General features: G+C 47.4%; 1 protein-coding gene across 1 annotated transcript in view; it reads left to right on the plus strand.

Moving 5' to 3' along the window:
• SLC5A1 (solute carrier family 5 member 1) overlaps nucleotides 1–15,459 on the plus strand; it is a 57,356-nt gene that overhangs the window by 20,557 nt on the left and 21,340 nt on the right. The window contains exons 3-6 of the mRNA XM_069558662.1: nucleotides 443–547; nucleotides 1,377–1,436; nucleotides 2,802–2,906; nucleotides 14,548–14,653. Of these exons, the coding sequence (XP_069414763.1) occupies nucleotides 443–547; nucleotides 1,377–1,436; nucleotides 2,802–2,906; nucleotides 14,548–14,653 (376 nt within the window). The remainder of the gene's footprint in view (nucleotides 1–442; nucleotides 548–1,376; nucleotides 1,437–2,801; nucleotides 2,907–14,547; nucleotides 14,654–15,459) is intronic.

Raw genomic sequence — 15,459 nt, forward strand, 5'->3', positions numbered from 1 at the left:
CGAAACTGTCCCCATTTCCTGAGAGCCTGAATTGGTCAAGGTCCCCAGTTGGCAGCGCTGGAGACCACTGAGATGAATGGCAGAGGCCGGCACCCACACGCCCAGCCTCTGAGGAGACTTCCAGGGCGCGCCTGACGGGCTGTGGGGCATACCAGACCTCCCTATCTATCGAGCACTGGGCTCTCAAAGGTCTCGCAGAGGTCTCATCTGGGGATACATCCCATGGCTCCTCCAGTCCTCCCCTTTTTATCTTCACCATTCCCCAAGTCCCCACATTCACCTTCCGAACCAGTGGTCCCAGCAGACTCTAGCAGTCAGGTTCCTGGCCGGCTTCTGCTCTTTCTTGTCCTTCTCTTGGTTGCCATGTCTCTTCTATCTTTGGTCTGGCCTTGAGTGTCCTGGTGAAGCACAGAGTCCTCACCTGAACTTTTTGTGTTTCCAGATTGGAGCCTCTCTGTTTGCCAGTAACATTGGAAGCGGCCACTTTGTGGGACTGGCAGGGACCGGAGCAGCTGCAGGAATTGCCACCGGGGGCTTTGAATGGAATGTGAGTAACTCTAGAGACATTGTGTCCTGGTGCCTGAAGCAGCTTCAGTAGTCGGCCAGCTCAGTTTACACTCAGAGATGTTCTAGATGTTAGAGAACCTCCCGGGGCCACGTTGCAGTGCAGCGGAGGAGAGGCTCAGTTTCAGGCCCGCAGAGTCCTGCTCCTCTTCCACCATGAGAAATCACTGACATGATGGCGTTAGTGTTTCTTTCTTCTTTTAAAAGGGTGGGGCAAATTGAGAGCGTAGCACTGACATATATAGGTTACCATGTGTAAAATAGATAGCCAGCGGGAAGCTGCTATAAAGCATAGGGAGCTCGAGTGACTGGATGTGGTGGGGAGGTTCAAGAGGGAGAGGATATATGTATACTTACGGCTGATTCACGTTGTTGTACGGCAGAAACCAACACAACTCTGTAAAGCAATTATCCTCCAATTAAAAATAAATTTAAAAAAGCCAAGCCCTCTCGTACCTTTTCAGCCACATTAGAGGTTTGGAAATACTTACCACCAGATTTCCAATATTATTATTATTATTTTTAAAAGCTTTCTAAATGGTATTTTACTCCTGTAAACCAGGAAGAAGGCTGAAGGGACCGTGATACCAGTGGGTAGCTGCCTGGGTCCCTGTCCACTGTTGCCCAACTATTGTTCCCACAGGCCCATCGGGGTCACAGGCCTCCTTCAGTCACTGATGTCACTTAGGAAGATGTCCATAGAGCTCAAAGAGAAAGTGCCAGGTGGTTGTTCTGGGGCAGCTGTGGGCCCTGCAGGCAGCAGTGTGGCTAAGTCTCCTCCTGGTTTGACTTTGCTTCCTTTTTGGTTTTAGGCCCTGATTTTGGTGGTTTTGCTGGGCTGGGTGTTTGTCCCCATTTACATTAAGGCTGGGGTAAGTATCTGCTCTGTTATTAGGTAAGATGTATTTTCCTGCTGGCAAGCATTTGTGTGAACTTGGTCCTCCTGGAAAGCAGAGGAGACTTTTTGGGACAAGAGTCTATGACTTGGCTCTTTCCTGGGCTATAAAGTTCCCGACTGCTCTCAGAGGCATTAAAAAGATCCACTTGGCCACGACTTTTCCCTCTAGAAAGCCCTCCTAAGCAGTCTCAGTCTATTCAGCACCTAGATGATCACATTCCCTCACACTGGGTGAATGAATACTTGCAAGGTACTGCCGTGCATTGCTCACGATTCATAACTGTCTGCCTCTGCCCCTGGAAGGGCAGCAGCACGAGCAAAAGAACCATAGTTTCTTTTGGTTTACAAACATCAGCAGTCCTTGTCTGCTGAGCATGCAGCTGGCGCTCATCTACCAAATAGCGTGTTCAGTCTCTTGACTAAACCTCTGACATTTTACATAAGACAGCTTTAGCATCGTCCATCCTGTGAGATGTGATGAGCATCTACTCCCTGCACATCTGTGCATTGGGAGCCGAAAGCAATAGAGAGGAAGCACAGGTAGCCCATGGCTCTCCTGGAGCCTCAGGGACTGTTGGTGACACATGTCTGATTCCAGGAGACAAGGCTCAGGGTTGAGGATCCGAGATAGAGTGTGGTTGGAATTTGCAGACAGGAGCTGGGAGAGCAGCTGAGCTAGCCTGCAGCCACGGCCCTTGGCAAGGCTTCTGCGCAGAGCAGGGTGAAGCACCCGGCCTGGCCACCTTGTTTCAGTGTGCTGAAGCGATCCCGCCGTGGTTACGGCGTCTTGTTTACAGTAGGTGCTTTGTATAAGACTATTTAGGGCCTTCCCAGTGGCACTGTGGTAAAGAATCCACCTGCAATGCAGGACATGCGGGTTTAATTCCTGGGTCAGGAAGAGCCCTTGGAGGTGGAAATGGCAACCTGCTTCAGTATTCTTGCCTGGAAAATCCCACGGACGGAGGAGCCTAGGGGCTATAGTCCATGGGGTCCAAAAATAGCTGGACATGACAGCACAGATGCACACCTATCTGTTTACTATCCCTCCCTCCTTCAAGGCAAGGATCTGTCTTCTTGGTTATATGCAGTCATGTGTTCATTAAAATATTGTTTACTGGGCACCTACTGCGTCCTGGGATAATACCAAGTTGCCTCTGCAGTGGTCAGGCGTGTGGAATTGAGATGAGCAAGTGGCTGGAGGACAGGGCCTCCTGGACACCTCTCAGACTTCTCTGACCAGCAGGGTCACCCCTCTGACGCCGGAGTGGATGCCCCGCTCTGCTTGCTCTGGGCCCTTTGATCACCCAGGATGTCAGTGATTGCCCTTCTGTCCGGACAGGTGGTGACGATGCCGGAGTACCTGCGGAAGCGATTTGGAGGCCAGCGGATCCAGGTCTACCTGTCTGTCCTGTCCCTGGTGCTGTACATTTTCACCAAGATCTCGGTGAGTCCCCGCCCTGGGAGCTGGGTGCTGGGTGGCTCAGAACCTGCCCACTCTTGCTCCTCAGCAAATGCTGGCCCACAAAGGGTAGTGCTGTGTTGCTGTTAACTCGGTCCCTTAGGCCTTCTTGCTTCTGAGGGTAAAGTCCTATTTCACACCTCAAGGAGTGAACACACAGACCTTCTTACTGTGGGGAAGGTTGAAGACATAAGTGGTTCAAGAAGGTTCAGTGAAAGCTGTTCTTAGTAGAAGATTAAAAGGAAGTAACGGATACCTGAGGGCTGGCCCTGACATAAAGCTGTAAGCCTTTATGCCCTGTCAGGGTCAGAATCTGGACCTAGTCTTGTCACTTGGCTTTCACAGTGAACAGCATTTTGCCATTCTTGGTTCATCTCTTCCTTTCCACCTTTTTTTCTCCAGTAGTATTTTAAGTCAAATGCCAGACATCATGTCATTTCACTGTAGATTCTTTGGAATGCACCTTTAACTTTTGAAAACACGTAACCAGTACGCTGTTATCATGCTTAACAAAATTTATAGTAATTTCTTATTTTAGGTAGTTTAACACATGGTCCATATTCAGATTTTCCTGATTATCTGAAAAATGTCTTTCAGTTGATTTGCTTGAATCAGAGTTCACATGAAATTTATACTTGGCATTCGACTGTTTTCTTTCTCTAGAAGAAATATATATATATATATATATATATATATTTTCAGACGACCACAATAATTTTTCTGTTTTATATTATTACCTTTTACATTCTTATACTTTTTTTTGATTGGGTTGTCTTATTGTTGTTGCATTGAAATTGTTCTTTATATATTCTGAATAACTTACCCTTATCTGATATATGATTTGCAAATATTTTCTCCCATTCTGTAGGTTGTCTTTTCACTTAGCGTCCTCTGATGCACGGAAGTTTTAAGTCTTGACAAGGTCCAATTTATGTTTTTTCTTTTTTTGCTCATGCTTTTGGTGTCATTTCTAAGAATCCATTGCCAAATCCAAGATCGTGAAGGTTGAATGCTATGTTTGTGCCTAAGAGTTTTGTAGTCTTAGCTCTTACGTTGAGGTATTTGATCAACTTTGAGTGATCTTTATACATGATGTGAAGTAGAATCCAAGTTCATTCTTTTGCACGTGGACATCTGGTTCTCCCAGAACCATTGAAGTGATTGTTATGTCCTGACTGAATGTTCTCACCGTGGACATGGGCTCAGGAATTGGGCCCGTAGGGCTTTGATTGGAATTGGGGCTGACACCTAGCTTCACTGTTCTCTCCCTCCCCAGCTTCCTGATGTCAGGGGCTGCTACCCTTGACTGGTACCTGTGTGATGATTCCACTCCTTCACTTGTAACTAGTTGCTTCAGGGATTTAGTTACAAGATGAAAACCCCAGGCATTTCAGTCTTATTTCCCTAGAGACTGGTGTGTATGGACTGGACTGGGAGTTGCTGGGAGGGGTGGAGAAATCAGGCTTCCTGAGTGAGGGGAGGGCAGGGCTGAGAGGAGGAAAGGAATGTAAGCAGAAAGGCGCAGAGGTGACCCCGGCACCCGCAGAAGCTGATGGGACCGCTCCTTGCTCCCTGATTCAGCTTGTGAGGTGGCACCTGTCTAGTGACCATGTAGAGGGGGGCACCGGCATTCCCTTTCTTGGAAGCCAACCTTCTCCAAGTCCACAGTTCAGGTGGGGGAAAGTCTGCTGGCTGAGCTTTGCCCTTGGAGCAATGTAGCAGCAGTCATATAAATAAGCTCAGGCTCAGCCTCTCTGCCTGCCTTCCCAGTCGCCTCACCTATAGCTCAGGTTACTGATTAAACCTCCTGGATGTGGGAGCCCACAGGTACCTGAGGCTCAGCCTCCCTCAGCTCAGATCCTGATGGAGTTCATCCTCTCCCCAGCACTTGGCTTCTTCTGAATTTTACTTTTGAATAGTACTTAGTATGGACTGTGGGCTTCCTAGGTGGTGCTAGTGGTAAAGAACCTGCCTGCCAACGCAGGAGACGTAAGAGATATGGGTTCAATCCCTGGGTTGGGAAAATTCCCCAGAGGAGAATATGGCAACCCACTCCAGTACTTTTTCCTAGAGAATCCTATGGACAGAGGAGCTGAGCGAGCTACAGTCCAGAAGGTCACAAAGAGTCAGACACGACTGAAGCAACTTGCACCCTTTCTGTGTGATTTCTGGGGCTGCTTACTGGAAGCCTTGTCCAATCTCCACCCAATGCCCAGAGCCAGTGATCCCTTGAAAAGTGCATATGAAGGATGACCTCTGCCTTTTGTTTTGTGCCAATCTTTTTATTTAGTCTCTGATAGGGGCCTGACTTCTTCCATCTCTGGTCCTCATAAGAGTATGGCATGGGTGGGATTTTTACTTATTTTCCACTTCATGAAAGAGAAAACTGAGTCTCAGAGAAACTGAGTAATTTGTCTCTAGTCATGTAGCTAGTGTAGGCAAAGACGAGAGTGGAGTCTGGGTTTCTCTCGTCCTGTTATCTGTATTCTCACAATTCTGCACTGTGCTTGGATGGGAAAAGACAGGAAGACATAGGATAACAGAGTGGGATAGATTATCTAGTTCTATGATTGATGCTCCCATTTTTCAGTGGGGAAACTGAGGACCAGAGAAGAGAAGGGGCTTTGTGGGGTTAAACAATAGCAGAGCTAGGTTGAGAAGCAGAGCCTCTGATACTTTAGACAGTATGTCCCCTGGGTCTTTTAAGTCCAGTATAAATGGATCAAAATTCAAGACCTTGGGGAAAAGTAGCCAGTTAAGTGATCTTCCAATATAACCACGTCTCTGAGAGTGGGATTTGAGAGGACTGTGAAGGGAGAAGTCAGCTCACACTGGGTGCATGAAGGATCTGAAGGTGGGCCATTTAGGCAGTGGGGAGGGACAGGGAAGGCCAGACAGGCAAGGCTTCGTCTTTAAAAATCAGCCTGACTTCAGATTCACCACGGGCCACAGAGCATGAAATCCTTGAAAGAATGGCGCTGGTAGTGACTGTGCTCGCTGATAGCTCACACTGAGGGGCGCATGGGCTCAGGGCTTGTGGACAAAAGGGATCGTTGATTCAGGCAAGGTGGCCACTGCACACACGCAGAGATTAATCGCTATTGTGTGTGTATTGAGGGGCGCATGGGCTCAGGGCTTGTGGACAAAAGGGATCGTTGATTCAGGCAAGGTGGCCACTGCACACACGCAGAGATTAATCGCTATTGTGTGTGTATTGAGGGGCGCATGGGCTCAGGGCTTGTGGACAAAAGGGATCGTTGATTCAGGCAAGGTGGCCACTGCACACACACAGAGATTAATCGCTATTGTGTGTGTATTGAGGGGCGCATGGGCTCAGGGCTTGTGGACAAAAGGGATCGTTGATTCAGGCAAGGTGGCCACTGCACACACGCAGAGATTAATCGCTATTGTGTGTGTATTGAGGGGCGCATGGGCTCAGGGCTTGTGGACAAAAGGGATCGTTAATTCAGGCAAGGTGGCCACTGCACACACGCAGAGATTAATCGCTATTGTGTGTGTATTGAGGGGCGCATGGGCTCAGGGCTTGTGGACAAAAGGGATCGTTGATTAAGGCAAGGTGGCCACTGCACACACGCAGAGATTAATCGCTATTGTGTGTGTACTGAGGGGCGCATGGGCTCAGGGCTTGTGGACAAAAGGGATCGTTAATTAAGGCAAGGTGGCCACTGCACACACACAGAGATTAATCGCTATTGTGTGTGTATTGAGGGGCGCATGGGCTCAGGGCTTGTGGACAAAAGGGATCGTTGATTAAGGCAAGGTGGCCACTGCACACACACAGAGATTAATCGCTATTGTGTGTGTATTGAGGGGCGCATGGGCTCAGGGCTTGTGGACAAAAGGGATTGTTGATTAAGGCAAGGTGGCCACTGCACACACGCAGAGATTAATCGCTATTGTGTGTGTATTGAGGGGCGCATGGGCTCAGGGCTTGTGGACAAAAGGGATCGTTAATTCAGGCAAGGTGGCCACTGCACACACGCAGAGATTAATCGCTATTGTGTGTGTATTGAGGGGCGCATGGGCTCAGGGCTTGTGGACAAAAGGGATCGTTAATTAAGGCAAGGTGGCCACTGCACACACGCAGAGATTAATCGCTATTGTGTGTGTATTGAGGGGCGCATGGGCTCAGGGCTTGTGGACAAAAGGAATCGTTAATTAAGGCAAGGTGGCCACTGCACACACGCAGAGATTAATCGCTATTGTGTGTGTATTGAGGGGCGCATGGGCTCAGGGCTTGTGGACAAAAGGAATCGTTGATTAAGGCAAGGTGGCCACTGCACACACGCAGAGATTAATCGCTATTGTGTGTGTATTGAGGGGCGCATGGGCTCAGGGCTTGTGGACAAAAGGGATCGTTGATTAAGGCAAGGTGGCCACTGCACACACGCAGAGATTAATCGCTATTGTGTGTGTATTGAGGGGCGCATGGGCTCAGGGCTTGTGGACAAAAGGAATCGTTAATTAAGGCAAGGTGGCCACTGCACACACGCAGAGATTAATCGCTATTGTGTGTGTATTGAGGGGCGCATGAGCTCAGGGCTTGTGGACAAAAGGAATCGTTAATTAAGGCAAGGTGGCCACTGCACACACACAGAGATTAATCGCTATTGTGTGTGTATTGAGGGGCGCATGAGCTCAGGGCTTGTGGACAAAAGGAATCGTTAATTAAGGCAAGGTGGCCACTGCACACACACAGAGATTAATCGCTATTGTGTGCGTGGAGGCATGGGTAGCTTATGATGGAGAGGAAAGAAGAGTGGCCTTTTGAGACCCATGTTCAGACAGGGAACATCCAGGGACCTGACAGGAAGGCTTTGGGAGGGTGTTGGGATCCAGTAGGCATGTCATTGATAGGAGAGAAAAAGTGAAACACATTTCAGGTGCAGTGTCCCGGATACTGCCCAGGCCACTGACCACAGGTGGCGTGGAGCCTTGAGTCTGGCTGCCATCTTCTGGCCATGTCCTTTCGGACTCGGAATTTCTGAGACCCAGACTTGATTATTCCTCCATGAGCTCCTCTGATGACACAGTGGTAAAGAATCTGCCTGCCAATACAGGAGATTTGGGTTCCATCCCCTGGAGAAGGAAATGGCAATCCATTCCAGTATTCTTGTCTGGAAAATCCCATGCACAGAGGAGCCTGGTGGACTATAGTTCATGGGGTCACAAAGAGTTGGACCTGACTGAGTGACTGAGTACAAGCATGTATTCCTGAGAATTTTATATGCTCCTTCCCGTCCACCCACTCCACCCTAGCACCCTGCCTTATCAAGTTCGGAGAAGCAGTCTGTGCTGTAAGATTTCCTGGCATCATGTCTCTTATTTAAATGTACAGGATCGCTTGAGATAAAGCCTGACATTTTATAAATTACTTGTGATGACCAAACATCCCTGTGTATGTTTCCTGGGACTCTTATCACAGATCACAACCCTAATAAACTTCTATAGCAACTTTGCTATCTATTCTGTATCTTTGGTTGAAAATAAGAGCTTTGGCTTCTGCTTAAGTTTTGAATGCTTATCACCTTGTGCACTCACTCACAAATAGAGAAATTTGAATAACTGGGTTCTCCATCTCAAACCCCATTGTCAGGAAAAATTTACTGGGTACTCTGATACAGCTTGGACTAGAATGGGCAGCAAATGCATGCATGTGAAACCACAGAATTTCAAATCATCAGAACTAAGACTAAATAACCTGCCCAAAGCTAATGAGATTAGTTGCTCTAAGAGGGTTTCCAACTGGATTTGTAGTTTGTTGTTCCTTGTGAGTTGCATAGAGCTTGTTCAGTCAAGCTTTCAAAGGCTAAATCCATCTTCCCGTTTTTGTAAAGAAAGTTTTATTGGAACACAGTCATGCCAGTTAATTGATGTATCATCTTTGGCTGCTCTCATGCTTCAACAGTAGATGACTTTGCGCAGGTTGGACAGAAACTGTATGTCCTGCAAAGCTTAAAACATGTATGAAGGGAGCCTTTACAGAAAAAGTTTGCTGGCCCCTGGGCTTCAGTTCAGTTCAGTTCAGTCGCTCAGTCGCGTCCAACTCTTCGCGACCTCATGAACCGCAGCACTCCAGGCCTCCCTGTCCATCACCAACTCCTGGAGTTCACTCAAACTCATGTCCATCGAGTCAGTGATACCATCCAGCCATCTCATCCTCTGTTGTCCCCTTCTCCTTCTGCCCCCAATCCCTCTCAGCATCAGGGTCTTTTCCAATGAGTCAACTCTTCGCATGAGGTGGCCAAAGTATTGGAATTTCAGCTTTAGCATCAGTCCTTCCGATGAACACCCAGAAGACCATAAATGTCTAGTTCACTTCAAGTTGGTTTTGTTAAATTTCTGTTTCCTCACCTTTGGAACTGTAAGAAAAATATAACGATGGCATTTATGAAAATCTGGAGGGGAAAAGCACCCATAAGCCTATAATTATGGCACAGACATTTTCACAGTTTCACTTGGCCTATAGTGTGTGTTTTCCTTTAGAGATCTGCATTCAGAATATGCAAGCCATTTTGTGGTCATTCTCCCCCTTCTTAGTATCAAACTGTAAACATTTCCCCATATTTCCACCTTCACAATTATTTTTTAGGGGCTATGGAGCATAATAGCTGATATACAGATTTCAGCCAGCTACCTAAAAATCCTCTGGTGGATGAAAGGCTCTCAACGGTGGTCATCTTTGGGTCTAGTGATAGAAGCAAGACTGTATTAACTTTCAATGTATAACTTTCTGTGCTATTGTTTTGAAATCATACAACATAATTATTTTATTTTAAAAAGAAGTAGGCACATTTTTTTTTTCGATTAAAAAAAGACCTTACTCTCTGCAGAAAATATTCCAAAAAGGAAGACATTTACCTTTGAATGTTGTGGGAAGTCATTGGATTTGGAGATGGAAAACCTGGATTTTAGCCCTTGAGCAAGTCATTGAGTTTTTCTCTCTCATCTATAAAGTAGAGTCAGTTTACTTGTCCTGTTACTTTGTTTTGAGAATCAGAACAACGTATGTATCTAAAAGTCCTTGGTCAACTGTAAATGGAGGAAAAACTGTTCTTATGAAGTGGAGAAATGTGTGGGCACCTAAGAGACCCCAAGACATGTCAGAGTGCCTGGGGTTAACAATAAGCTTAGCTGTCATGTCCTTGGTCACACCTGCTGACTTTCAGGGTTCCAAGGGCAGAGAGAATTCATTCTTGAAGTTAAGAATGACTCATAGGAGGAAGAATTTTTCAAGGAAGAGGTTTTTCCAATTCATGAGGGAGTTTCTCTTGAAATTCTTTATCCGTCCTGTTAACTGGAAACAGTGCATACTATAAGAGCAAGATTTCGATTGGCCCAACACTTCCCATAGTCTCTGTGGACTCTGTTTTATAATGTTATTCTAGGAATCGTGTTACTTGTTTGTGACTAATGATGGCAAGGCAAATATTAATGAGGGTATCATAGTCTGCTATGGCTTGTTGTCATAAAGCATTACAAATTAACTACTCTGGAAAATAAACCAAGGGCATTTTAAAGGCAGGAGAAACAGACTTGTAATCTTTTTATAGCTCACTTGTGCTTACTAGCTAATTCACTGAATCTACAGTGTGCACATTTAACAACATTCCAATGAATGGAACTCCTCAAACTGAAATAACTTTAGTGATAGTACAGAGGCCTCAGAGGGGAGAGATGGACTTTATGAACACTCATCACAGTTCCATGTGGCCCAGAGTGCAGAGTCTAGCAGGAGTGGCCTTTTCACCCTTAGTGAGGCTTTTGTGCAGCAGGGGCTCTTTCTTCCTCTTCAGCCTTAGCTGCTCCAGAAGGCAAGGTAGAAGAGGTCTCAGACCTGGAAGGGGAATGCTTTCCTCAGCTGCAGATCCTCTCCAGGTCCAGCCACTAAGAATCGCAAGCCCCAGGAGTCAGAACTTTTCACTTTAAAGAGAAGAACACTGAGACAGGGACAGGTGAAATGTCATCCAGGGTCACTCAGACCTATCCTGGCAGTACTGGGGATAAAACCCAGGTCCTCTCACCACCAACCGTAAGGGCAGGGGTCTCTTTCTAAATCGCCATCTCTCTCCCCACATCCTGGATCAGCCCCTCTTCCTCTTCCAGGGAAGACAGTGACAGTAGGTCCCCTGGGACTAGAGGATCTGCTGGGAGCTAAGGCACTAGGTCCTCAGGAGGTCCGACTTCGGAGTTGGTGTGAGATGAGCTCTCTGCCAACCAAGAGGCAGGGAATAGGGGATTTGGTCGGTGGGACCTGAGCCACTGGAGGCCCTGAGGAGCTGTGAGGAGGAGTAGAGAGGACGAAAAGAATTGAGAGAAGATGCAAGGGCACCCTTCCCCAGGGCCTGACTGGGTGGCCCCTTACATGCTCTGAAATGTGTTCAGTTTTATGCAATAAAACAGTCCTTGCACTGCATCTAGGGAAAGCCTAGTTCTTTTGCATCTAGAGATTTGAAAGCAAAAGGTTCACCACCGTCATCCCTTAATGCTGTCCTTCTGGTAGTATTTTTGTGGAGAAGGAAATGGCAATCCACTCCAGTACTCCTGCTCGGAAAATTCCATGGATGGAGGAGCCTGGTAGGCTACAGTCCGTGGGGTCGCGAAGAGTTGGACATGACTGAGCGACTTCACTTTCACTTTTCACTGTCATGCATTGGAGAAGGAAATGGCAACCCACTCCAGTGTTCTTGCCTGGAGAACCCCGGGGACCAGGAAGCCTGGTGGGCTGCCGCCTATGGGGTCGCACAGAGTCGGACATGACTGAAGTGACTTAGCAGCAGCAGCAGCAGTAGGTAGTATTTTGGAGAACACATGAACACCCATTTTGGGTGACTCCAGGGCTCTCTGTTGGTTTAACTGCACCAACCAGCCAGGTAGAAAGCTTTTTATGGGGCTAAATGAGGCAGGGAGAAAAATAACTTCATCAGTTCAATTCAGTTCAGTTCAGTTGCTCAGTCGTGTCCAACTCTTTGCGACGCCATGAATTGCAGCACGCCAGGCCTCCCTGTCCATCACCATCTCCCGGAGTTCACTGAGACTCACGTCCATCGAGTCCGTGATGCCATCCAGCCATCTCATCCTCTGTCGTCCCCTTCTCCTCCTGCCCCCAATCCCTCCCAGCATCAGAGTCTTTTCCAATGAGTCAAGTCTTTGCATGAGGTGACCAAAGTACTGGAGCTTCAGCTTTAGCATCATTCCTTCCAAAGAAATCCCAGGGCTGATCTCCTTCAGAATGGACTGGTTGGATCTCCTTGCAGTCCAAGGGACTCTCAAGAGTCTTCTCCAACACCACACTTCAAAAGCATCAATTCTTCGGCACTCAGCCTTCTTCACAGTCCAACTCTCACATCCATACATGACTACTGGAAAAACCATAGCCTTGACTAGACAGACCTTAGTCGGCAAAGTAATGTCTCTGCTTTTGAATATACTATCTAGGTTGGTCATAACTTTTCTTCCAAGGGGTAAGCCTCTTTTCATTTCATGGCTGCAATCACCATCTGCAGTGATTTTGGAGCCCCCCAAAATAAAGTCTGACACTGTTTCCCCATATATTTCCCATGAAGTGATGGGACCAGATGCCATGATCTTCGTTTTCTGAATGTTGAGCTTTAAGCCAGCTTTTTCACTCTCCTCTTTCACTTTCATCAAGAGGCTTTTTAGCGCCTCTTCACTTTCTGCTCTAAGGGTGGTGTCATCTGCATATCTGAGGTTATTGATATTTCTGCCGGCAATCTTGATTCCAGCTTGTGCTTCTTCCAGTCCAGCGTTTCTCACGATGTACTCTGCATAGAAGTTAAATAAGCAGGGTGACAATATACAGCCTTGACATACTCCTTTTCCTATTTGGAACCAGTCTGTTGTTCCATGTCCATTTCTAACTGTTGCTTCCTGACCTGCATACAGATTTCTCAAGAGGCAGGTTAGGTGGTCCGGTATTCCCATCTCTTTCAGAATTTTCAGGAGTGAAGAGGGAGTGATTCCCCCTAAAACTTACATGAGATAGTCTAGATCCACAGTCCTCAACCAACCAGGGACTGGTTTTACAGAAGACACTTTTTCCAGGGACTGGGGGCAGGGGATGGTTTCAAGCTGATTCAAGTGCATTATGTTTATTGTGCACTTTATTTCTAATCTAATGCCATCATCGATCTGACAGGAGGTGCTGGCCCAGAGGTTGGGCACCTCCGATCTAGATAAAGCCATCTGTCACCAAGCCTGCCACACAGGAGGTTCTTGGTGATGCTCTGGCTGTGTTTGAATCCAGATGGATCCCATCTAAACAGAGGAGATAAAATTATGGTGGTGTTTACATCTCTCTCCATTCCAGGCTGAGGGTGGTTTTCCCTCTCACGGACTCCAGCCCTCACACTTGTATTTGGGAGTAGATCTGATAAACCTTTTACACTGAGGTGTAAATGAAGGGTAACAGCTCACAGCAGCAGCCCACAAAGTGGGTTGTGAGGCACCCCAAGGTGGTAATAGTTGTTTCTTGGCACACAGAGTTCCAAAGTTGAGTGAGTTTGTGAAGGGTCATTTACTACAGTTCTCTCTTGGGGATTCACAGTGCACTGAAGACTCAGAGAAGTTGTGTGGTAAAGAAACTGCCTTAACTTTGTTTAATTCAGCATTTCACAGGTCTCTTTTACAGAATTCTTCTTTTTTTTTAAATCATGGAATATTTATTATCATCTTGAATACAGCTTTTTGGGAAATTCAGGAATAGAGTAGGACTGTCTTTCAGGTGTTCATATCCTTTTGTTCTTTCATACATATTCTTATTTTTCTATTATTTCTGTTAGTTTTATTTATTTATTTTTAATTAATTAATTATTATCTTTTGGTTGTGCTGGGTGTTCGTTGCTGTGTTTGGGCTTTCCCTAGTGGCAGCGAGTGGGGGCCTGTCCTTGCTGCAGCCCGCAGGCTTCTCATTGCGGTGGCTTCTCTCGTCGCAGAGCACAGGCTCTAGGCACACGGGCTGCAGTAATTGCAGCACACAGGCTCAGTAGTTGCTCTGTGGCTTGTGGGATCCTCTCAGACAGGGACTGAACCAGTGTCCCCTGCATTGGCAGGCGGATTCTTATCTACTGTACCACCAGGGAAGTCCTCCTAGTTTTTTATTTTTACTTTTATTGTGGTCAGCACTTAGCTTGCCATCCAACCTCTTGACAGATTCTGAGTGTACAACACATACTGTTGACCAGGTGCGATGTGGGGCAGATCTTTAGACCTTATTCCTCTTACTTAACTGAGAGATTATGCCTGTTGATTAACAACTCCACCTTCCCCCAGCCCCTAGTAACAGCCATTCCAGCCCCAGATTTTATGAGTCTGGCTATTTTAGAGCCCTCATATACATGGAATTGCGCACTGTTTGTCTTTCATATTCTCAGCTGGGGATCAGGATACGAACCACTAACTGTGAAATTTCAGTCAAAGGTTAAGGGATCGTGGCCAGTGTAGGGCCCCAGAAATCACAGGCACCAACATGACTTAGGAATCGGTTTCTGCCAACCTCTCCAAGCCCTCCTACCTGTCCCTGAAGCTGACGGACGTGCCTCAGCTGGTGTCTCTCACCCCAAACCCACCTCTCCTCTCCTTCCAGGCAGACATCTTTTCTGGGGCCATATTCATCAACTTGGCCTTGGGCCTGGATCTCTATCTGGCCATCTTTATCTTATTGGCAATCACCGCCCTTTACACAATCACAGGTGAGTCCCCTCGAATGGAGCAGCCCCAACCCAGCTTAGGGTTAGGCACTTCTGAAGGGTGAAAGGAAGGAGCAGACGTGGCTTCTCCTCTGGAGGAAGAGATCCACGCAGGAGACAGTTTGAGGAAACCGTTGTAGGTGCCCCAGGAAAATCCAGGGTTTGTGGGAACAGGAGAGAGCTTGGCCTAGTCGGGAGAAGCAGAGCGGGAGGGCCGGGTGCAGGGAGAGGCGGGAACAGGGAGTCAGGAGTGGGAGTGGCGAGGCTAGGCATGTGAGCAAGCGGCTGTGTCCTGCGGGAGGAGGGTGCTCAGTGGGAAGTAGTTGAGGCTGGGGGGTGTAGGTGGTAAGACCAGATGGCTGAAGTGGGGTCACAGTGTGGGGGTCTTGAAAGTCATTTTACAGAGACCTTGGGTTTGACATGACAGGGGTGAGGGGCACACACAGATTTTAGAGGAAGACTCAAGATGTGACTGGAGAAGCTGGAGACATTAGTAGCCATTGGGGGCACCTTTGCAGAGGTGTTGCTCTACTCTGATTAGGGGCAGGCAGGGTCGGTGATGGAACCTGGTGCCAAGCTGGAGCCCCACAGTGGTGGGGACAAGTTGCTCAGACGGTCTGAGAAAACAAAGAGTGGCCATGCAAACAGCCTGTGAAAAGTGCTGATTTGCTCATGTCCCCAGACATCTTGTAGCTGTCAGCTCTTTGCTCTTCCCTGCTCTGTCTGTGGTGGCTGCTTCTCCTGGCTTAAACCATCACGTCAAACTCTCCATCCTCAAATAGGGAGAAGCTTTCTTTCCAAGGCCTTCC

Source organism: Ovis canadensis, chromosome 17, assembly GCF_042477335.2.
Source record: "Ovis canadensis isolate MfBH-ARS-UI-01 breed Bighorn chromosome 17, ARS-UI_OviCan_v2, whole genome shotgun sequence".
Classification (NCBI taxonomy): Eukaryota; Metazoa; Chordata; class Mammalia; order Artiodactyla; family Bovidae; genus Ovis; species Ovis canadensis.